This window comes from Pantherophis guttatus, chromosome 1 (assembly GCF_059756535.1).
Source record: "Pantherophis guttatus breed Tessera chromosome 1, ASM5975653v1, whole genome shotgun sequence".
NCBI lineage: Eukaryota > Metazoa > Chordata > Lepidosauria > Squamata > Colubridae > Pantherophis > Pantherophis guttatus.
In genome coordinates, this window is record NC_142063.1 from 93,203,456 (window position 1) to 93,223,853 (window position 20,398).

At 34.1% G+C, this 20,398-nt stretch overlaps 1 protein-coding gene across 4 annotated transcripts in view; it reads left to right on the forward strand.

The window, feature by feature from the left end:
- Nucleotides 1–20,398, forward strand: part of ELP4 (elongator acetyltransferase complex subunit 4) — a 121,642-nt gene that overhangs the window by 65,628 nt on the left and 35,616 nt on the right. For 3 of the 4 annotated variants that reach the window (XM_087877955.1, XM_034417196.3, XM_087877959.1), the window contains one exon: nt 2,854–2,960. In XM_087877955.1, coding sequence (XP_087734081.1) covers nt 2,854–2,960 — 107 coding nt within the window. Of the gene's footprint in view, nt 1–2,853; nt 2,961–6,147; nt 6,243–20,398 lie in introns of those variants that run through there. The other variant, XM_087877967.1, reaches the window with a different exon arrangement.

A 20,398-nucleotide genomic window follows, 5' to 3' on the forward strand; every position in this document is an offset into this window, starting at 1 on the left:
CCTCAGTAAATATTGTAAGAAAGCAGGGATGTAATTAATTATACATTACATGAGAAAATCCATTTGAATGTATAGCTGACCATCGTTTACTTCAGCATAGATTCTACTTTGTCATATAGAGAAAGATAACCTTTTGAAATTCAATCCCTTAAATAAGATACAAAATAAATAAACCACTAAAAAGACATTTTTCACTTGTCAAGATCTATGGTACTTCATATTTAATATTCTGTAAAATATATAAGCAAATCTATATCTTTATATTTTTATAGTTTTCTCTAAAATTGTCTTTTTTGTTAACAGTGCTATTTTTCTATATATTTTTCTAAAATGTTCATTTTAAATATTTGAATAATTCTGACCCCAATTAAAAATACATTTGTATTTCTTACTACTCTCATAAAGAGGGAACATTTAACTATTGATTTGTACTTGTTTTCTGAATAGTTTTCATCCCAGAGCTATAATTGCACTCAACAATGAACTAAAGGGCCACTGTCAGTGAGCTGTTGGACAGCATTACTTGGTCTGTTGTGTGGATGTTTGAGTGATTTAGGGGTGGGGAATTTATGATGGGGGGGGTGTTTGGGGATTGTTATGTGTGTTGGACCTGGTCTTTGGGTGTTAAGTGAATTTCGTTGTATGGGTATACTGTGTATACCTGTATAATGACAATAAAGTAGTAGTAGTAGGAGGAGGAGGAGGAGGAGGAGGAGGAGTTGTTGTTATTATTATTTTGCATGTATAGCTTATCCATTTACCTTGTACAATTTTGAACAGTGTGATAAGATGCTTATGCCTCCAGCATTTTACTGAACAAAATTGAAAAACTTCTGAAGAGTTTCAGAGCCAGTTTCTGTCTTAGTGTACCTACCCTATACACACTGAGCAAGTCCTTCAAGAATATATAGCCCTCATCTAAAAATATTTATAATATTTATTTCTGAAATACAGTTTATTAGTCAATTGTATTACTGTAATCTCTATTCTGAAATACAGTTTGTTAGTCAATTGCATTACAAAAATTGTAATACAATTTTTCCACGTAAAGTTAAGTATATTTAATAACATACTAAGCAAGTTCAACAACAAGCAAATCCTGATTTCTTGAAAACTAAAATATGGATATTGATTCATTGGTGAGAAGTAATGGAGAACACAGATAATCTTTAGTAAATAGAAATATTGGAAGTTTATGACACTGAAGAATATATTTTATGTTATTGTGTTAATCATATCTGTGCTTCTCACTTACCATTGCTAAATATATTATTCTGTGTTTCCCTGAAATAAGACCCTGTCTTATCTTTTTTTGAACCCTGAAATAAGCGCTTGGCCTTATTGCCATGCAGTCAAAACCCCGATTGGGCTTATTATCAGGGGATGTCTTATTTTGGGAAAACAGGGTAGTAATTATTATCCTGAAGAAAAGTTTTAAATGCATAAATAAGACAATTTTATATTTTGCAAATGTTTTCTTTCTATGCTTTGCCTCCATTATCTCCCAATCTAAAGTGTAAGCATTTTTTAAAGCTGAAATGTAATTTGTTATGAGAGTCACAGTTACCCAGAAAATACCAGTGAGTGACCTAGCTTCATGCTAGTGGTGTTCAAATATACAAGGCTACATTTATATGGGGACTGTTAGTTTTATTGAAGTAATTATGACCTACTTTCAAGTAATAGGCCCAGTCCAGTTATAATGGTCATTCAAGTGAAAACAATGGACTATTAGTTTTATTTTGTCTTAAGACTTAGTACATACCAAATCAAGCCACATATATTTAAACCTATATATTAATTTTGCATTATATTTGCACAAAAGCAGTTTTCTTACAGTTAAGAAAAATACAAATTATTGCATTTTCCATATTATTTTGAAACTATGTAATATTTGTTCAATGGTGTTCTGCCTTTTTATATTAAGGTATATTTATTAATTTCTCTCTAAAACATTGAAACTTAGTGTAACTTTAAAGAGTTTTCATGGTTGGAAAGATTGTCCGTTTTAATCTCGAACTATTTGATAAAACACCATTTGAATTGCATATATTTAATATTTATTCTTTAAAAATAAGATATAACACAAGCGTTACTGTTGTCTCTCTTAAAATATTTCTCAAATTCTGTTGTGGAAAAAGACCAGTTATTGAAAGTCTTTATTAAGCTTCCTAGAATCCGTACAGCGTCCTTGTCAAAAGAAATCAGCTTGAGATTCAACTGACAGAATGCAGAGCTTGCAGTGTGCCTAGTATTGTTATAAAATTCCAACATACTCAACGGATGTCTTGCTTGCAGAAAATAATGTGCATTGTATTTATAACGTGATTAAAATTTATCCAACAGCATGTTTCACTATTCTGGTTTTCACACAAGTTTAAAAAAATAGTTATCATGGTACAAAACAAAATACTTTTCATTACAGCTTCAGTGGTTATCAGTAACCTATGAGCTTTGCTTTGCTGGCTGCTTACTGGTGCATTTAATAAAATAAAGATCACTCAGTGGTGCCGTGGGCAGCATGCAAGGTGATAGCCATATTTGCTTACTGTAAATACAAGAGAAAATCACACACAAACCGGCTGTAGTTTTGACAAGTATTAAGATCCCTCTTTACATCTGTACCTTTGTACCAAAGTGCAATTAGTTTTCCTCACACAAGGATTTCTGTTTATTTTATTCTGCTTGATTACTTTTGTATAATCGTATCGCTTGCTTCATTGCTCCTGGTCGTAAGCTCCAGTTTAAGAGGGGGAGGACGAGTGTGTGTAAATATACTGGATTTTTTTGATATAAGACTTTAATTCAGGCATTTGGATAGCATTATTTTCTTAATATTTTCCTTTTCAAAAGGTTTGGTTCACATACACCAGATTCCTCGACTTAATAGCTTGATCTGTGATGTATCAAACACAAAGGACCTGGCTTTTAAATTGAAAAGGAAGCTGTTTGTTATTGAGGTAAGACTATGGAATACTATTTGAAAGATGGAATGTATTAAATGTTTAAACATGAATGTTTAAAAAGTAGGCCACAACCTGCAGTAACAAAGTATGACATACATATTTCTAAAGATGTCAGAAGCATATTTAATTAAATGTTAATGATTTGCTCTTAGCTGTGTTGTTAAGTGGGAAAGTGCCTAGATGCTATTACTCCAGTTAGGATGTTAATGTGCAATACTGCCTAAAATTGAGCATGGCATGAGGGATAAATGTCTTTCTCATTATTCAGAAACAATTTCCTTTGCATTACTGGAATCACCTTTAACTCTTACATGTCATTTTAAATATAGGATCATTTACATTAATGTTCTTAAGTAAATTTTCTACCAAATTTAAACTTTTCCCCCCTGACCTTCCATGCAGACAGTCTACACAGAAAGCAATAATGCAAAAGATTATTTCATTTTAGTCTTGCTAAAGAGCAGACCACTATTAGGCAGACATCAATTAGGGTTGATGTATTTATTAACCAAGTAGATCCAGAGGCTGAAAACAAAAGTTGCTTTGGGAGTGAAGGAATCCTCACCAGTACAGTGTTTGCAGGTTTTAGACAAAGACATAAAACAGTTAAGCAGCCCTGACAAATCATTTAGTTTAATCTCTTTCAAGTGAAAAGCTGTTAAGCAGGCCACTTGCCTTAACTGCTTGAACCCATAAAAGGAAGAATTGCCACCAATATATTAGCATATTTTTAACTTCATCACCAAATGATGGTCAATGTGGCTTGGCACTGCTTTGGTGTTTGGGATTTCACCCTTAAGTGACCACTTTGGCCCTTATTTGACCCTCTGCCCTCTTTAGCTAGCCACTTGATAAGGTAACCTAAGGATTCTCTTCCAGTGCCCCTCCTCCACATCTCTCTCACTGTCTCTTCACAATTGCCTGTTGCAATAACCTATAAATTGTTGAAAGGAGCCCATCAAGTGACAAATTAAAGTGCCCTCCTCCTAATAATGGTAATCAATGTCCTTAATCATCTAGTCCTATTGAAAGCAGTTAATAGTTAATCAAGGAGCCAGGTTTTCTACTAGGATATCTCTGCATCAGTATTTCAAGTTTCTCAACTTGAAGAAATGTTGGCTTCAAAAGCTACTTGAAGACAAATGTTTTTCTTTAAAGAATTTGTGCTCCCTCTCTGTAATTTTGAGTTTTTAGAAAAGAATACATCTAATGACATAAAGCACTGTATTAGTACAATCCATTTTAACATTATTTCACTGCATCAAGAAAAGCTATTCTTCTTTTGAATCAGTTGAATAAAGGAGTTTAGTATTCATGCAAGATTTTAAAATTCAGAAAAGGTGAATTATTTTCATTGACACAGAAAACAGACAATATGTTCCTGCTATATTAAATTCCCATTTATTGTACTTTGAGCTGGGAGGGGGTAAATCCCCTTACAATATAGACAGTTCAGAACATTAACTCTGTTAGCAAAATCTCTATACTATTTCCTGTTATTATAATTTTCAAATGAAATAGCTCGCAATAATAAAAATAAAGTAGCCAAAAGGGATGAAAAGTAATTTGATTTCTTTTAAGGAAAAAGAACTACCGAAACACACATGATTTTTTTAAGAATAATTTCAGTCCACCCTGATAAAGACTCTGTTCTTTACAAATTGCTTCCTGTCTAAAAAGAGAAAAATATTGCTTCCTAACTCATCAGTTTCTTTGCATTTACCATCTTGCCCTATTCTGCTAAACTTCTGCTTTTGCTTTTAAATTATAGTACCATTTTGAAGAAACTTAAGCAAAGGAAAATATGCACTGACAAAACAGTTGATCAGGTTACTATTAAAGTTAATAATGAAAACAGGAAAAATTAAAATCATTTTAAAAATAGATAAGTATGAAACTGAATGAATTATATATCTCAAGGCAGACTTTTTAAATAGGTGCCTAACACATTGAAAGAGTATAAAAAGTTACATAAAACGTTCTTCAAACAAATCTTCAGTGTAGGAGTAACAGTTTTCAAAAAGAATGTCCAATATATTTATATTGTCATTTTGTTACACCCTTATGTGTATGTATGTGTATGTGTATGCATGTGTATGTGTATATATATATATATATATATATATATTTCAAAACAATATTAGAGAAATTAGAGATAAAGGAATTCATAATTTGAAATCAGAACAATTTCATCTATATTTTTATCACATGTCTGTTGATTTTCTGTAGTTTTACAATGTGTTTCTTACAAATAAACCCAGTTTTGCAAGGGGAATTCCTTCACAATTCCTTTTCATTGGAGCATTAGCACTGGTTATTAACAGATTTTTCTTTTCTAACTAATATTTTATATGTTAAATACATGAGTTAAATACATTTAAAAATCTAACTTAAAAAGTACTTTTGATATTCATCTATAACGTATATATTTTGAGCAACATATAGAGCTTGAACATTAAACACTAATACATCAATATTTATTTGTTATAATTTATATAAGCTATTGATTATCTTTACAACAGTAACTGTGTATAGTGAAACATTTACCTAACATTTCATTACCTGCTTTTTCATTGCATGTTTTAAACTTTTAGAGAACCTCTTAAGTGCCTGTCTTTTCAAAAAAGCTCATAGTTTTGAAGTTACGTTGTCTAATCCTATTTCTTCCTACTTTGGAATCTTAATTAGAAGGAGATAAAGACCATCATTTGACTAAATTATTGTCTTGAATCTGTAGCAAAAGGTATAATCCGCAATTGGGCCAATTAGTGTACCCCATCGTTAGCTATGCTGAAAAAAGCAGCTAGATTAGATCTGACACCAGCCTAGTTCCCACTGTTGTTTTGCCAGGTAGGATGGTCAGACTTCAAAGAGCTTGAGGCATCAGCAGGGCAAGGTTTGAAGGCCAGCTTAGGTCCGGTTGTTAATCTCTCTGTAAAAACCACAGCAGCCATCACACAAAACAAGCTTATACAACATAATCATGCGGTATTAAAGTTTGGGTTGAGTCATGCCAATTTGCCTTTGATTTTCTGATGATTGAATAAAAGATGGCTACATGACTAGACATATTCCCAAAATTTACTGATTAGATAAGTTCCTCAAACATTTAAAATATTTTTTTTTTATTTTTCAATTAAGTATATGACATGCTATTTATTCTGACGAATCTTTCTGACAGGAAAGTATATGGAACATACGTTATGTATTGAATACTTGTTTCTCGTCATTCCAAAGGAATATATATAAAAGTTAAAAAGAAAAGCTAATGATGGTATATTGTGCGTATTATTATTTTCTATTTAAATATTGGGTGACATGCTTTTCACTGATAGTATTACATAACTGTTCTTTATTTCTGCATTTTGATATGTTAAAATTTTGCAGAAATTGTGGCATATTTCTATTCAGAGAAACCCCCAGTGCTACTGTAATATTATTGCAAATGATTAAAATAGTGTCATAATGCCTTTCCCTTTGACAATTTTAGGTATATATATTTTTCTATTTATTTGTTCAGTACCTCTGAGGTTTGAGTAACAGGGCATCAAGGCTAGATTGAAAAGTTGAGAAACATCCTGAAGGAGTCAGTTGCAGATAACCCACTCCTGTGCAGACATGTTTATATATTGGGGGGGGGGGCAGTTAAAATAGTACAAATTATATGGTGTAGTGCTACATTTTAGAAAAGGTAGACTGGGTACAGATAGATGCTAAAGTAATTTGATCTTCTCACTGTGTTGCATGTTTGTATCAACTGAAGTAGGAGGCCAAGTAAAGAATTCAGTGGTATCCCTAACATAGCCTTTCCCTGAAAAGTAAAACATAACTTAGGCTCAAGATTTCTCATATCAACTATATAATTTATCTGTCTTTTCTCCAGTTGTCATTGCATCAGAAATCATGATGAACAACTTTTACAATTCTTCCATGTATGAGTTTATGCCATTATTTACATTCCTTTGTTCAAATTTTGACCATGCTGATGCGTAAAGAAATAATCTAATTATTAATGAAGGCATTTGACCAACCCAGATTGGATCCTGCAATAATCTAATTGTTTATGCCTATACTTTGCAATTTTGCCCACTTTGTCAACCAGCCTTGGATTTAAGACACATAAATGCTATATATTTATGGATCTCATTCAATTTTAAGTTAGTCAATGACAGATTTTCCGTTGTCTTTATCTCTTAAGGAAAAAGTTACATTTTATGGAGAAATGGATTTTTTCCTCTCCATCTTTAAGAATATTTTGTGGACTGTTATTATCCATAGAATATTTTTTTCACTCTCCTTCACTTCTTCATTTAGTAACAGAAATGCTGTCATAAGTCGAGGATTAGCTGTGTTTTATTTCTGTCTATGATCCATTTTACCCTGCATATAAAGTCTCAGAATAATGTACAAAAGTTGAATAATATGAAATATAAATTCCTAGACTAAAATAATGCTTTTATTTGTTTCAACCATTTGTGTATATTGAAGATTCATGAAAAGAAGTCATGCAATATACTGTATACATGAAAGAGAACACAGAGAGTAAGACGTCAGAGAAGAGAAATCTCACCTTTCCCAAGAAGAAGCATCTTTCTTTTTGGAAGAGCAGGAAGGAAATAATCTTTTCCTGTCCCTTCCATAGAGGTAGAAGCTCAGGAGATGTCATAGAATGATTGCTCCCTGCATTTTTCTTCCCTAAAAGAGCCAGATTACTTCCCTTTGTCTTCCTCTGATCAAAGAAAGAAGCATTTTTTTTCTTTGCTAAGGCAGGCAGGGAACAAACTTCTCAGTTGTTTTTTTCCTATAAAGTGAATGTCAATTATTCTGTGAATCTTGTTCCCATTCCTCTAGTTTGGTGTAGTAGTTAAGGCATGTGGCTAGAAACCAGGAGACTGTGCATTCTAGTTCCTCCTCAGTCTCAGAGCCAGCTGGGTGACCTTGGGCTCACTTAGCCCTAAGAAGGAGGCAATAGCAAACCACACTGGAAAAAGATCTTGCCAAGAAAACTTCAGAGATTTGTCCAGGCAGTTTCTAAGATTGGACACAATTGAACAGAAGAAATATAATGAACGCTACATTCAAATCCTTTCACTTTGCATGAGTAAGACTATTTTAATGTTCTTCAGTTGTCGCTGTTCAGCCACTTTTAAAATGGAATTATGTGTGCCAAATGAACTTTATATGAGAGGAGAAAAACTTGGGTCATCCCAAACAACCTTTTATAATAGGAACTCTGGGCAATTTCTGACTGACAGCAAATCTCAGTTGTTAAAAAAAGTGGAACTATTACAGAAAGAAAGAAAATCTATTTATGCAATAATATAGACTTATATAATTGGAGAACTAAACATTTGTTCCGAATAAGCATAAAAGTATTAATGTTTAGTATGTAGCAAATTGCTATTGTGAGTTATACTTATTAATTTGACAACCATATATCTTTATTCTGTACTGTTATAGGCTTGTTGTTGTTTTATATTTTTAAGATGTATGCTGCCTGGTGACTTGTTGAGATGAGCAGCTACCGAAATTAAATAAATAATTCAGACTGAATTGTGATGACACTAAAAGAGTCCAACGTAAAAGAATTACAAAATAATTATTTTTTTATTTTTTTATTTGGATAAATCATAAGCATTACTTAAGTTTTTGCTTATATATATATATTGTTGTCAGGATCTTCATGTTGTACATGTACTGTACATACATGCATACATACTCATTGGATCTATGCATTTGGTGCTTTCTTTCATATGTTGTTGTATATAAAATTATACAAGTATAATATGAGTTCACCCAACTTTCTTGAGCAGTAAAAACTACTAGGTTCAGATGATGTTTATTCTAGATTATTTCCATCTTCTAGCAAGTTCAGTTTCCTTTTGCTCTGTATAGTATACTTCATTGAATTGTTTTGTCAGATGCTGTCAAGCCTACCTAGCATTGTTAAATATAATCAGACTAAACCAATTTGTCATAAACCTTTCTAGGAAAAGGAACAGAATATGAATGAAATCAAGGATTTGAATTCAGTATCATAAAAAATGAGCCCCCTTAAAGAAACAGGAGACAGCAGGACAAACAAGAAATATATAGCAATTCAATTTGAGGCCTACCTAGTTTTAATCCTGATTCATTCCTCTCACAATACTAAACTTCTTTAGGTATAAATGAAAAAAAAACAATACTTCATGTATTATTTGTTGATTGCATGCATAGTAAGATCAAGCTATTTTTTCTGAACTAATCCATTTTGAGGTTACATCATTTTAGAATTATGTAGACTAAGAGGTTCACTGAACAGAAGGCACTATGGAAAGCAACTATTCTGTTTTGCTGTCATTGTCTTCCTTATCAGCACCTTTGAAACAGTACTTCATACACAAAAGAGGGAGGATTTGCAAAACTGCAAAAATAAATAAACAAAATATTTACCAAAAAAATCTCCATAGAATAATCTACTATATACAGTACAGTCAGATGAGCATCGCCAATGGTGATTCACCATGTGCATGGTCTGACTAACCTTTGAAGAAAGAAAAAAAACCATGGAAGATAACCACATTCTGGAACCTTTCCAGACTGCAATGTTTTTCTGCAGGCCTTACTTGTTTCTTTTAATATTAACGTTTTATCCCTATTTGATGAGAAGGAAAATTATGATAGACATTATTTCTAAGAAGGAATGGTTTCCACCTATTCAGAAGGACTCTCCAGGACTGCACCAAGATATTTTCTTGTGTTTGTGTACCCCTTCCCCCACTTCCAAGAAAATACGTTCATTATGCTGTTTTAGGAGGATGGATGTTTTGGGAAGGAAGGATATTTGGGGGATGGGGGAACTGGAGTGAACTGGAGCTGTTAAGGAATCATATCGGCAGCTTCCTTTGCTGCAGGACAAATACTCTATTTTTAGTACTAGAATAAATACTTAGATGTATATTTCATTCTACAAACCTGTTTTCTTGATAGTCAATAATAAAATACATGTCTCATGCTTCAAAGCAATTTGCCAAATGAAGTCTATGTAGTTATAGTAGTGCCTCTACTGACAACCCCTTAGTTTTTTAACACCGCAGTGTCCCCTTAGCATCTGGAAGATTGATCCCATGCTGAGCAGCCTAGATAGATGGAATTTGTCTGTTGTTTTTGTGGGGGATTTTTAAAAAGCTTTTTCTATATAATCCTTTTTTATACAGTGGCCCAGCTGGTGAAAATTAGTCAGCACCTTTATCCTTCAACCAGAGATTGTTAGGAAAATGGGCTAGGAAAAGTATGGACTCTTGACTAAGGTTTAACTAAATAAAACAACAGCAAAAGAGGCCTGTGTCATTTTACCCTCCATGTTCTATAAACTGTAGAAATAGTTCTATGAAGAAGAGGATGAAGAAGAAGCAAGGGATATAACAATATCCAAAACAAAAGCCTAGTCCTCCTCTCTGCAGTAAACACTGGACATGTGCTGAAGTCAAATTTTTATGCAAGCAGGTAATAAAAAAATAGTTCACTGAAGTTGATTAGTTTTTATTTGGAATCATGTGAGTGTGATTATTTCTTCCTTCCTTCCTTCCTTCCATCCATCCATTTATTTATTGAATTTCATTCTCCCAATAAATATATTTTTAGTACCTAGATATTGGAATGCTCCCTTTTGTAATAGGATTGTTACAAGGTTTGTTAAATTCTATGCTACTGGCTTTGGGAAGGGAGGATCCTTTTTAGAAAGATTAAGAATTCCCCACTAAATAGACTAGTATCAGGAGACCGGACTGTTGGCAGCTATTTTGTACTTAGGAACTCTTAGGATAAGCCTGTTAATGGAATTTATAAAATTATCTCTTCCCACAGTATATATCAGTTCTTCATGGCCTTAAGGGCTAACAATGAATACTAGATATTGATTTTCCTAGAGTTTTATTAGATGTTTATTTTTTAATGTACTACTATTTGAGGGTAGAATCCTGTATTATAGATCCATGAACTAAGCTGATCATATGATTCAGCAGAATCCATTTAGATATGCTAATACCATTTAAAAAAAAACACTGGCAAAACAGGCGACTATTCAGTTAGCTAAGATGAGGTGAAATCATGAGCAGAACGTATGGCAGCATAGGAGAGGACCTTCAAAATTTTAACATATTGTATTATTCCATTCATTCTCTGTGCTTCCAAGAAGCTTGAAGGCAGGCCATTAGAGTATTGTACTCCGTCCAGTTTTCTATTGCCAGTTGATCAGTTTTCAGAAGAGAGATAGGAATTACAGTAACAGTATTATCCTTGAATGGCATTGTAACATTAAGAAATTTGTATTTCTTAATGGATTCTTTTTCTTCTTCTGTTCTTTGCTCTTTGATTTCTTGACTTTTTGGATTGGAAACTGGAAGACAGATCATTGAAAGAAAAACAAAATTTGCCTTTTTTTCAATTATTGATAAGTCACTCTATAAGCTATTATAGTTTAAGAGCAGCATATAAATGCCTTTAAAAATAGGTTTATTGATCAGATAAATTAGTCAACAGAATTCCAGGTGCTCTTTGATCAATTAATTTAGGAATATTTCCTGCAGGTTTTTTCCTCCCTGCCTGATTCCAGCACGTTGCTATAGTGAATGTGCTCTTCTCAATTCCAAATAAACTTCCATTAAGGAGTTGCTTGTTTTAATTACTAAAAATAACTGGCCAGTATTTTATATGATAGTGTAGTACTGTGATGGGGAACCTATGGCACATGTTCCAGAGGTGGAACACAGCACCCTCTCTGATGGCACACAAGCTGCCACCCCAGTTCAGCTCTGCTGCACATGCATGCACGCCTCCTGCCGGCTAGCTGGTCTTTGGGTCTCTTCCACATCCAGTTTAGCGAAGCAGGGAAAGTCGTGATACGTCACATGACGCTGCCGTGATGACACAAGTTTGATACCCCTGATCTAGAACAATCAAAGGGGGGGGATTCAAAAATGTATAGGCAATTAATTAGAAATAGGAGATCCACCTCTAGATTTAAAGGAAAGCTTGGGATGCTGATCTTGGTAAACCCATACAAGAGACAAATGGCAAGCATGGAAATCAGGTGGATGTATCTGAGCTCCATTGCAAAAACTTCAGTGGAAAATTATACATTGTTGGCACTTGACTCCAATTATACTGGCACATACTGTATGTCTTAATTATTCTTCCAAATGTTAGATTCTCCAAAAAAGGGTATTTCTTTTCATTTGAGGCAATAAAGCTATACATTTTTGATGTAAAGTTTTGGGTGCAGTAAGCATCATTATTATACAAAGAATTGAATGTTCTTCATGTTGAGGCTTATTGCACTTATTTATGGGACTAAATCCCAATCTTAAAAAACAATCAGTTTATCAGCTACTTAATTTTAGCAGCTAAAATAATTGCCCAACATTGGAAATATTACATAATTTAACAACTGAAATCCGCATTAGTAGAGCCTCTTCAATTACCACATTAGGAAAGGTAACAAGTAAAATTAAAATAATAAAATAAATTATCAAATTTGGACAAACTTTATATTTTATCTCAATCTTTATCTCAAAAACCAGATAGATGGTAGTCTTATTTCCTGGTTTTAAGCAGATTTTTTAATATCTTTTTCTCTATGCATTATGGATTTATGTCAGTTATTTGATAATGTTTGTTAACCACAATTCAATAAATAAAATTAAAGTACATGCAGAAAATAATTGTTTAAAATCACAGTAGAAGTATATCTAAATCTAAACCCAAAGTCATAACATAGCCTTTGGGTTTAGATTAGGTTCCTAATGTTCCTAATCTAACTTTTGTATTTATACCCAGTTGTAAAGTATGTGTTGTTCAATACATTTAAATATATTCTTTCTGAATGTGCACATTTGTCAAGAGTTGAAATGAATTGGTTGGGGGAAGGGAGGGGAAAAACAGAGAGATCCCCAGTCCAATCTAGATTTTATCCTCAGAATGTCATGCTGAATTAGGGCAGGGATCGAATTTTTTTTAATTTAATAATTTATGTTAAATAGTGTCAGGTTTCGATGCTATCTCAAAATAATTTGTCAGTCCCAGCACTGACAAATAGTTTACTGTGATACCCTTCATTTTTTACTCATAAGATGCTAAAAAGCATCAGTGCTTTTTGAAACTTCTATATTAAAAAATCAATTAGTGAAAATATTTCATGCATAAGCAAAAAAATCTCACACACAATTCTCCTTGTCCCTGGCAGCCAACATTTGTTAACAAATAAACAACTAATAATTTGCTATCCTTTGATGGCACTCAAAATCTGCTTCCAATGGTGATTGCTTCTGTCTGCCTGAGGGTAATTCTTTCCCATTTTATTTGGTCAGTCTGTCAACATGTTTGTTTTTTAAAAAATAATATTTTAATTGTGCTCAAGTGCCTGTCCAATGGTACAGTTTTTTTAAAATACTGATGTTGAAATATGCACGCAGTAAAATCTTTTTTTTAAATGTTGTACATACTATTTTTTTAAAAGCCAATAATGATCTCCCAGGCTTTTTGTAGGCAATTTTTATCATTCTGTTGTACCTCGAAATCTACTGATTTACTGTAAAAAGATACTTTAATTACCTTGTTAAGAGAAAGTATATGATGGCTCTGTGCCCGCTTCCTATTTGCCCTTCCAATTTTTATATACAAACAAATTGGTGTAGCAGTTGAATCTTAGATTAATCATGATAGCCGAGTAATAGATGTGTCTACTGATATATCTATAAGAAGCAAAGTAGTTTAGAGGATGGAAGATGAGTTACATAGTGAATACAGCTTTCTTCCTCAACAGAGAAAACTATCTGGGAAACTGCCATTGTTGTGTCTCCAATAATTGTTTTTGAGATAACTGCCTCAACCCTGTCAAAAGTGTGTGTCTGTGTGTGTAATATGCATGTGTTGATTTATACTCAATTCTTAGACTTTTTCTGATGGAAATTATTTTTGTGTGAAATTTCTGGAGTTAAGTCTGTGAACCCACTCCAGACAGCTTGAGCAGTGTGTTGCTTCTACATGTTCGGGGGGGGTGCACAAACGTGCACAGGCATGTGTGTATCCCTGTGTTGGCAATCTCCCAATCACTAGGGAGTCATGACAAATTCTCATCTGAACTATTGAACCCTATAATATATAACATAATATAGAGGGTATTATTAATAGAAAATACAATTCTATCTTCCAGCTACTGAATCAAATATAAATTTATTTCTATGTGGGTATTTATTTATTTGATTGATTGATTGATTGATTAAATTTGGTTGCCACCCATCTTGTCACAAGGAGCCTCTGGGCAACTTCTTGTTCCCAATAGGGACACTGCTCAAGCTGCCTCTTCTCTTTTTCCTGTCATAACCCTTTTGTCTATTTAATTTGGATACCTCATTTTGAAGAGACTACTAGTAGATAATATTCCAATAATTGAAACACACAGACATTCATTCAAAATACTGGTTTTATATATAGGAAAATAGGAGGCAAGTTGATTGGGTATGTTCACCACTTGGTGTGTGTGTGCAATAAAAATGTAATAATGATATTACTGTAGATATTTGAAATATTTAGTTAACTTCTTTTACTTTACAGCATTATAATTAATTTTTACATTTCCGGAAAATAATTGTCCATATTATTTAAGAGAAGTAAGGATCTCTAGGAATCTCTGCATAACATATAACCTACTAGTAATACAGAAGTAGTTCTATCATATGCAAATCAAACTAGCTATTCCTGTTTCAGATTTCATTTAATACATTGTTCTGTATGATTTTTATGATAAACAGATTATTCTTTGAACAAGAATTAGAAATAGAGCTGCCAGGAAGAACCTTTGGTGTCAATGTAGTTCCCGCCTCATGTTTTATAAGAGATTTCATGGTTCCATTGTGAAGAGTGGATGATTTAAAACGTGTTACTAAGATAAACTTTCCCATTGTCCTTAATGAGTATGGGTAATACTGAGTGACAAGTGCATTAGGAATGACACAGAAAGAGCTGTTAGATTTGTCAGAGCATATAACTTCAGGCTATGAAACCTGATGGCTTTTTCTGGGAGTATATTTTTGTTGATGGACCAACCTGGTAATTATTCACCTAGGTTTTTTGTTTCTTGCAACTAGAACACTTGATGATTTTTGTACAGAATACATAGAAATTACAGCTCAGAAGACAAAATTATCTTGATAATCAAGCCAAAATATTCAATATCAACTAAATTTGCTAAATGAAATGACTTCAGTAAATCTTTCCTTAATGAAAATATTTATGCTATTGTCAATTTAACTAGAAGTTATTTTACTGTTTTACAAATAAACTTGATTTTAAATATATGCTTTTCCAGTTAAGTTTAAGAAATTAGATGCTAATATATAGAAATTACAGTGACTTTTTAAAAAAATCACATTTCCTTATATAGAACATCAAGCAATTAATTATATATTACAACTTTCCAGTGAATTGGCCATAGTTGGTCACTTCCTTGCCTTGATTCTCCTTGTTTGACTGCCAACCAAATTTGACTTCTATATACTTTCTTGACGTTAATAATGACTGAATTCATGTTTGTTTTCATGCAAAATTTCCCAAGATGAACTTTGGGGTTGGAGTATTATGGCCCCCTATCATGATTGCATACAACTCATCTGCCTCACCAAACTACCCAGTGATTCAAATTACATTTGACAATTCATTTCTCTTTGGCATGCCTGAGATGAAGATAGGATAGGCCATCTCCAAAATGACATAGCATTTTTTCAATGTTTGGCAGGATCTAACTATTTAAATCAAGAGAGTTTTAAGCATGTAGATAGAAGCAGGAGCACTGTATTTTAACTTTCCCATTATTTTAATATATAGTATTCATTTATTATATTTAATCAATCATATATATGTGTGTGATATATATGTGCAGAACACAAGAACACAATCCCTTTTCCACAATCCCTCCCTTTTCCAGCACCTTAAAACAACAGGACACGAAATTGACTTTGAAGGAACCAAATTAATCTCCAAAACTGAACACTTCAACAAGAGAATAATCATGGAAGCCATCGAAATAGAGAAACACCCCCATAACATGAACAAACGCGACAATACTTCCCGCCTACCAGACATCTGGAAATTAGCCCTAGTCAACAGAAGAGTCCCAGACACGAAGATTAACACCGGACCCAAGATAACACATGACACTATCACCAATCATCCTCACCAGATTCAAACCCAAACCCATCACATAGACAAAATACAACCACCATCCAGAAGCCAGACCACGGCGGCATCAACAGCTGCTGCACCCCCCTCTGATCCCCACACAAAACAAACTGACAGACGCCATGAACACATGGCAAGACCTCAAACTCAGAGCCAAACCAAAGCCCGGGATGTGGCATCACAGCCATCTGCTCAGGACATTACATCAAAAAACTCAGGATATCACAACATTAGAACTCAGAATGTTAACACACAACCCATTACCCAGGTCGTTAAAACACAAAAGACTAATGGGCACACATCAAGGACCTCATTCACATAGGATGTTACGAAACAGCTGACTAATCTGCAAACATCAACTAATCAAGATGTAACAACACAGGCAACCAACCCGCTCACAGCAACAAAGCCAGCACTCCACACTTCCCCACCCGTATTTATAGAGAGACGGCAGCTCCAATCACGCTTTCCTCGCACAAGCACGAAGCCGAAGACACCAGCCTGAAGATGACGAGTGGGACCTCATCGAAACATCACCAAGATACTCTCAATCTTACACGGGAAAAGACCCGAATACACCAAAACTTGCATATATGTAGGTAGGTAGGTAGGTCGGTCAGTCTTTGGTTATTCCAGTTTTCTCCCACGTAAAATTGGAAGTACCTTGGCGACGTTTCAACGAAGTCTCATTCATCATCTTCAGGTGTCTTCGGCCTTGTGCTCCTAGACGCACAAGGCCGAAGACACCAGCCTGAAGATGACAAATGAGACTTTGTCGAAACGTCGCCAAGGTACTTCCAATTTTACGTGGGAGAAAACCCGAATAACCAAAGACCTACATACAAATACCCGCGAACACCTCCGAAAATATATATATGTGTGTGTGTGTCTTCTTAAGTTTTCGCGGGTGTGTATATGCAAAAAATTAAAATCTCGGGTGTTTTCCCACGTCATGTTAAATAAGTTAGTTAAAATGTTTAAAATTCTGGTTAAAATCCTAGCTTAAAATCTTCCAAAAATCCTTACAGAGCACTCTGCAAGGTCCTTTAAAACCTTAGCTAAAATCCTACCAGTACCTTAAAAGTTTTTCTTCCTAGCAACGTTTCGACAGGCTCACAACCCTGTCATCTTCAGGCTCTTGTTTAGTTTAGAAGCTATGGGTGTGTTGCGAGGTCGGAGCTGTCGCTTTTCTATGTTTGCTGCTGCTGATGTATGCTGGTTAGCCTGTAACTCTTCCCGCTTCCTCATCCTGGCTTTTTGGCTACGTGTTACAGGCCTAGCTTTCTCAGGTTCTCTATTATTATTGTCTGCTGTAGAGGGGAAAGGATTCTGGTAGGCATCCCAGCACCCTTAATTGTTAGTTGAGATCTCAGCCTGTCTTCTGGCTCGATCCTCTCTCTCTCCCTATTGCTAGCCCCTTCTGCAAAGAGGGAACAATTCTGGCAGGCCTTACAACACCACTGGTTGCTTGTTGGAATTTTAAACATTTTAACTAACTTATTTAACATGACACAGGAAAACACCCGAGATTTTAATTTTTTGCATATATATATTTAAAATGTTTCATAGTTTTATGTATAGTTGTTGATTTTAACAGTTGCTTGGTCGATTGTTGTTGTGAGCTGCCCTGAGTCCTTGGAGATAGGGCAGCATACAAATTTAATAAAGAAAGAAAGAAAGAAAGAAAGAAAGAGAAAGAAAGAAAGAAAGAAAGAAAGAAAGAAAGAAAGAAAGAAAGAAAGAACCTGGCTAAAGAGCAATACACACACACACACACACACACACACACACATATATATATGTCTTCTCAAGTTTTTGCAGGTGTGTGTATATAAAAAGTTAAAATCTCGGGTGTTTTCCTGCGTCATTAAAAGTCTGTTAGTTGAAATACTTAAAATTTTAAGATGGGATTTTAGCCAGGATTTTAAGTATTTCAACTAACAGACTTTTAATGAAAACACCCAAGATTTTAACATATATATATATATATATATATATATATATATATAAAAGTATATATAATTGATATATATATATATATCAATTTCACCAGAAGTATATAAGAAGCAGATAAAACAATAATATAAAAGCAATCATTATAGAAACAATCATTATAAAATGTAAATTATCATTATTAAAATGTAAAGTATACAAACCACAAAATGGAGAGAGTAAGTATATCAACCACATCAACCACAATAGCTTAGCCTTCTTTAAATGTTGCTAGAGTCCTGGCACCCTCCCTAATGACATAGCTAGGTGTTTATGTACTTCCTAAAAATGAACAGGGGTGGAGTTAACCTAACTTGAGTGGAGGAGAATATTCTATAAGGTGGGTACTGTGGCAATGAAGACTCATCTCCTGGGACTCAAAAAATCAATCCCTCGCAGATGGTGCATGCAGTATGCAAGATACAATGGGATGGGATAATATAATTGGGAAAAGGTGGTCCCTCAGCTAACCAATTCTCATGTCATGAAGGGCTTTAAAGGTTAAAACCTGCATTTTGAATTGCACCTGGAAACAAACTGGCTTCCAATGTAACTTGCAAAGCACACGTAACTGCCAGCACCATTTCATTTTGCACACGTTGAAGCTTCCTGGTACCTTTCAAGGGCAACCCCATGTAGAGTACATTACAATAGTACAATATGAAGGAGACTAGGGCATAAATGACTGTAAGTAGAGCCTCCCGATCTAAGAATGAGCAAAACTGGTGCACAACATAACATAGTCCTAGAATGATCAGACCGTAAACTGAAGCCTCTTAGTCGTGCCACATATCCCCAATCCTCTGAGCCAATCCAGAAGGATATCATAGTTGATAGTATTCAAATCCATTAAGAGGCCAATTAGGATAAGAATAGATGAACAGTTCCAATCTCACCCACACCAGAGATCATCCAAAAAACCAATCAATGTCATTTCCAGCCTGTACCAACGTCTGAATCCTAACTGGAAAGGATCCAGATATCCACTTTAATTTTTAGTATTTTTAATACCAATAGTATTAGTATTTTAATACTAATAGCAATTTTATATATGCCCATATGTTCATGGTATCCAGATCTATTTATGAGAACTGACATAGTAAAATATGATATCAAAATAAGATATTCACTGTATGATATATTTTCATATTCTTAGCACTCTTGAAATGTAGCTTATTTATAAATATGTTCTCTTATGTAGGTGAAGTTTTATTACATAGGAACACTCTTTCAGTATTAAGTGAAGACGCATCTTAATCCAGTATTTGTTCTTATTCTGACCAGCCAGATACCACTGCTTGCAAACAGGAGATGGGGGCACACTCCATCTTCCATCATTATGTACACTGAGAGCATATACACCTAAGACAAATTCCTTGTGTGTCCAATCACACTTGGCCAATAAAGAATTCTATTCTATTCTATTCTATTCTACTCTACTCTACTCTACTCTACTCTACTCTACTCTACTCTACTCTACTCTACTCTACTCTACTCTATTCTGCTTATGCAACTGGTATTTGAAGGTGGGATGCTCCCAATCCAGAGGTAATTTTTAGTCTTAAAATAAATAGCCTGTGATAGATCTGTCCTTCAAGAATGTATCTAATTTCTTCATAAAGCCATACTAGTTAATAGCCATCACCATGTCTTGTTAATTCCACAGGTTAATTTTGTGCCAATTCTTCCTCCTACAGTTTTGGTAAATTTCAGTTGGGTATGTGAACAGGGAGCAGTGCCAGTAGCCTCACTACTAAAGAAAGATGTTTGATAAAACATTTCAAAGTTATGCTATTTTTACTGCAATGTGGCAGTGATTGGAAAATAACATTTGATATTTTTCTTTTCTTTTTTTAAATGTTGTTAGATAGCAGCACTGTAAACTAACTAATTTAATAAATAATAAAACTAAACACTAGGAAGCTACAGACAATGGAAAGAGAAGATGGAGTCTTGGTTAAGCAGGAAATAATTTTTTAATTCGGTCTCATTTCTTACCTCCCCATTAACACCAAAAATAGCTTTGGTAGATGATGTTCTTCTTTCTCAGAGCATCAAATGAAGTGGATTCCACCTCACATATGGCACATTGTACAATCTAATGTTGATATGACCAGAACATAGATACATTGCACAATGTAGTAAAACAATGCTGACTTAGTCTATGCTAACGCAATGGGAGAAATAAGCATTCTTCACAGTTAGTACTATCACCATGAAAT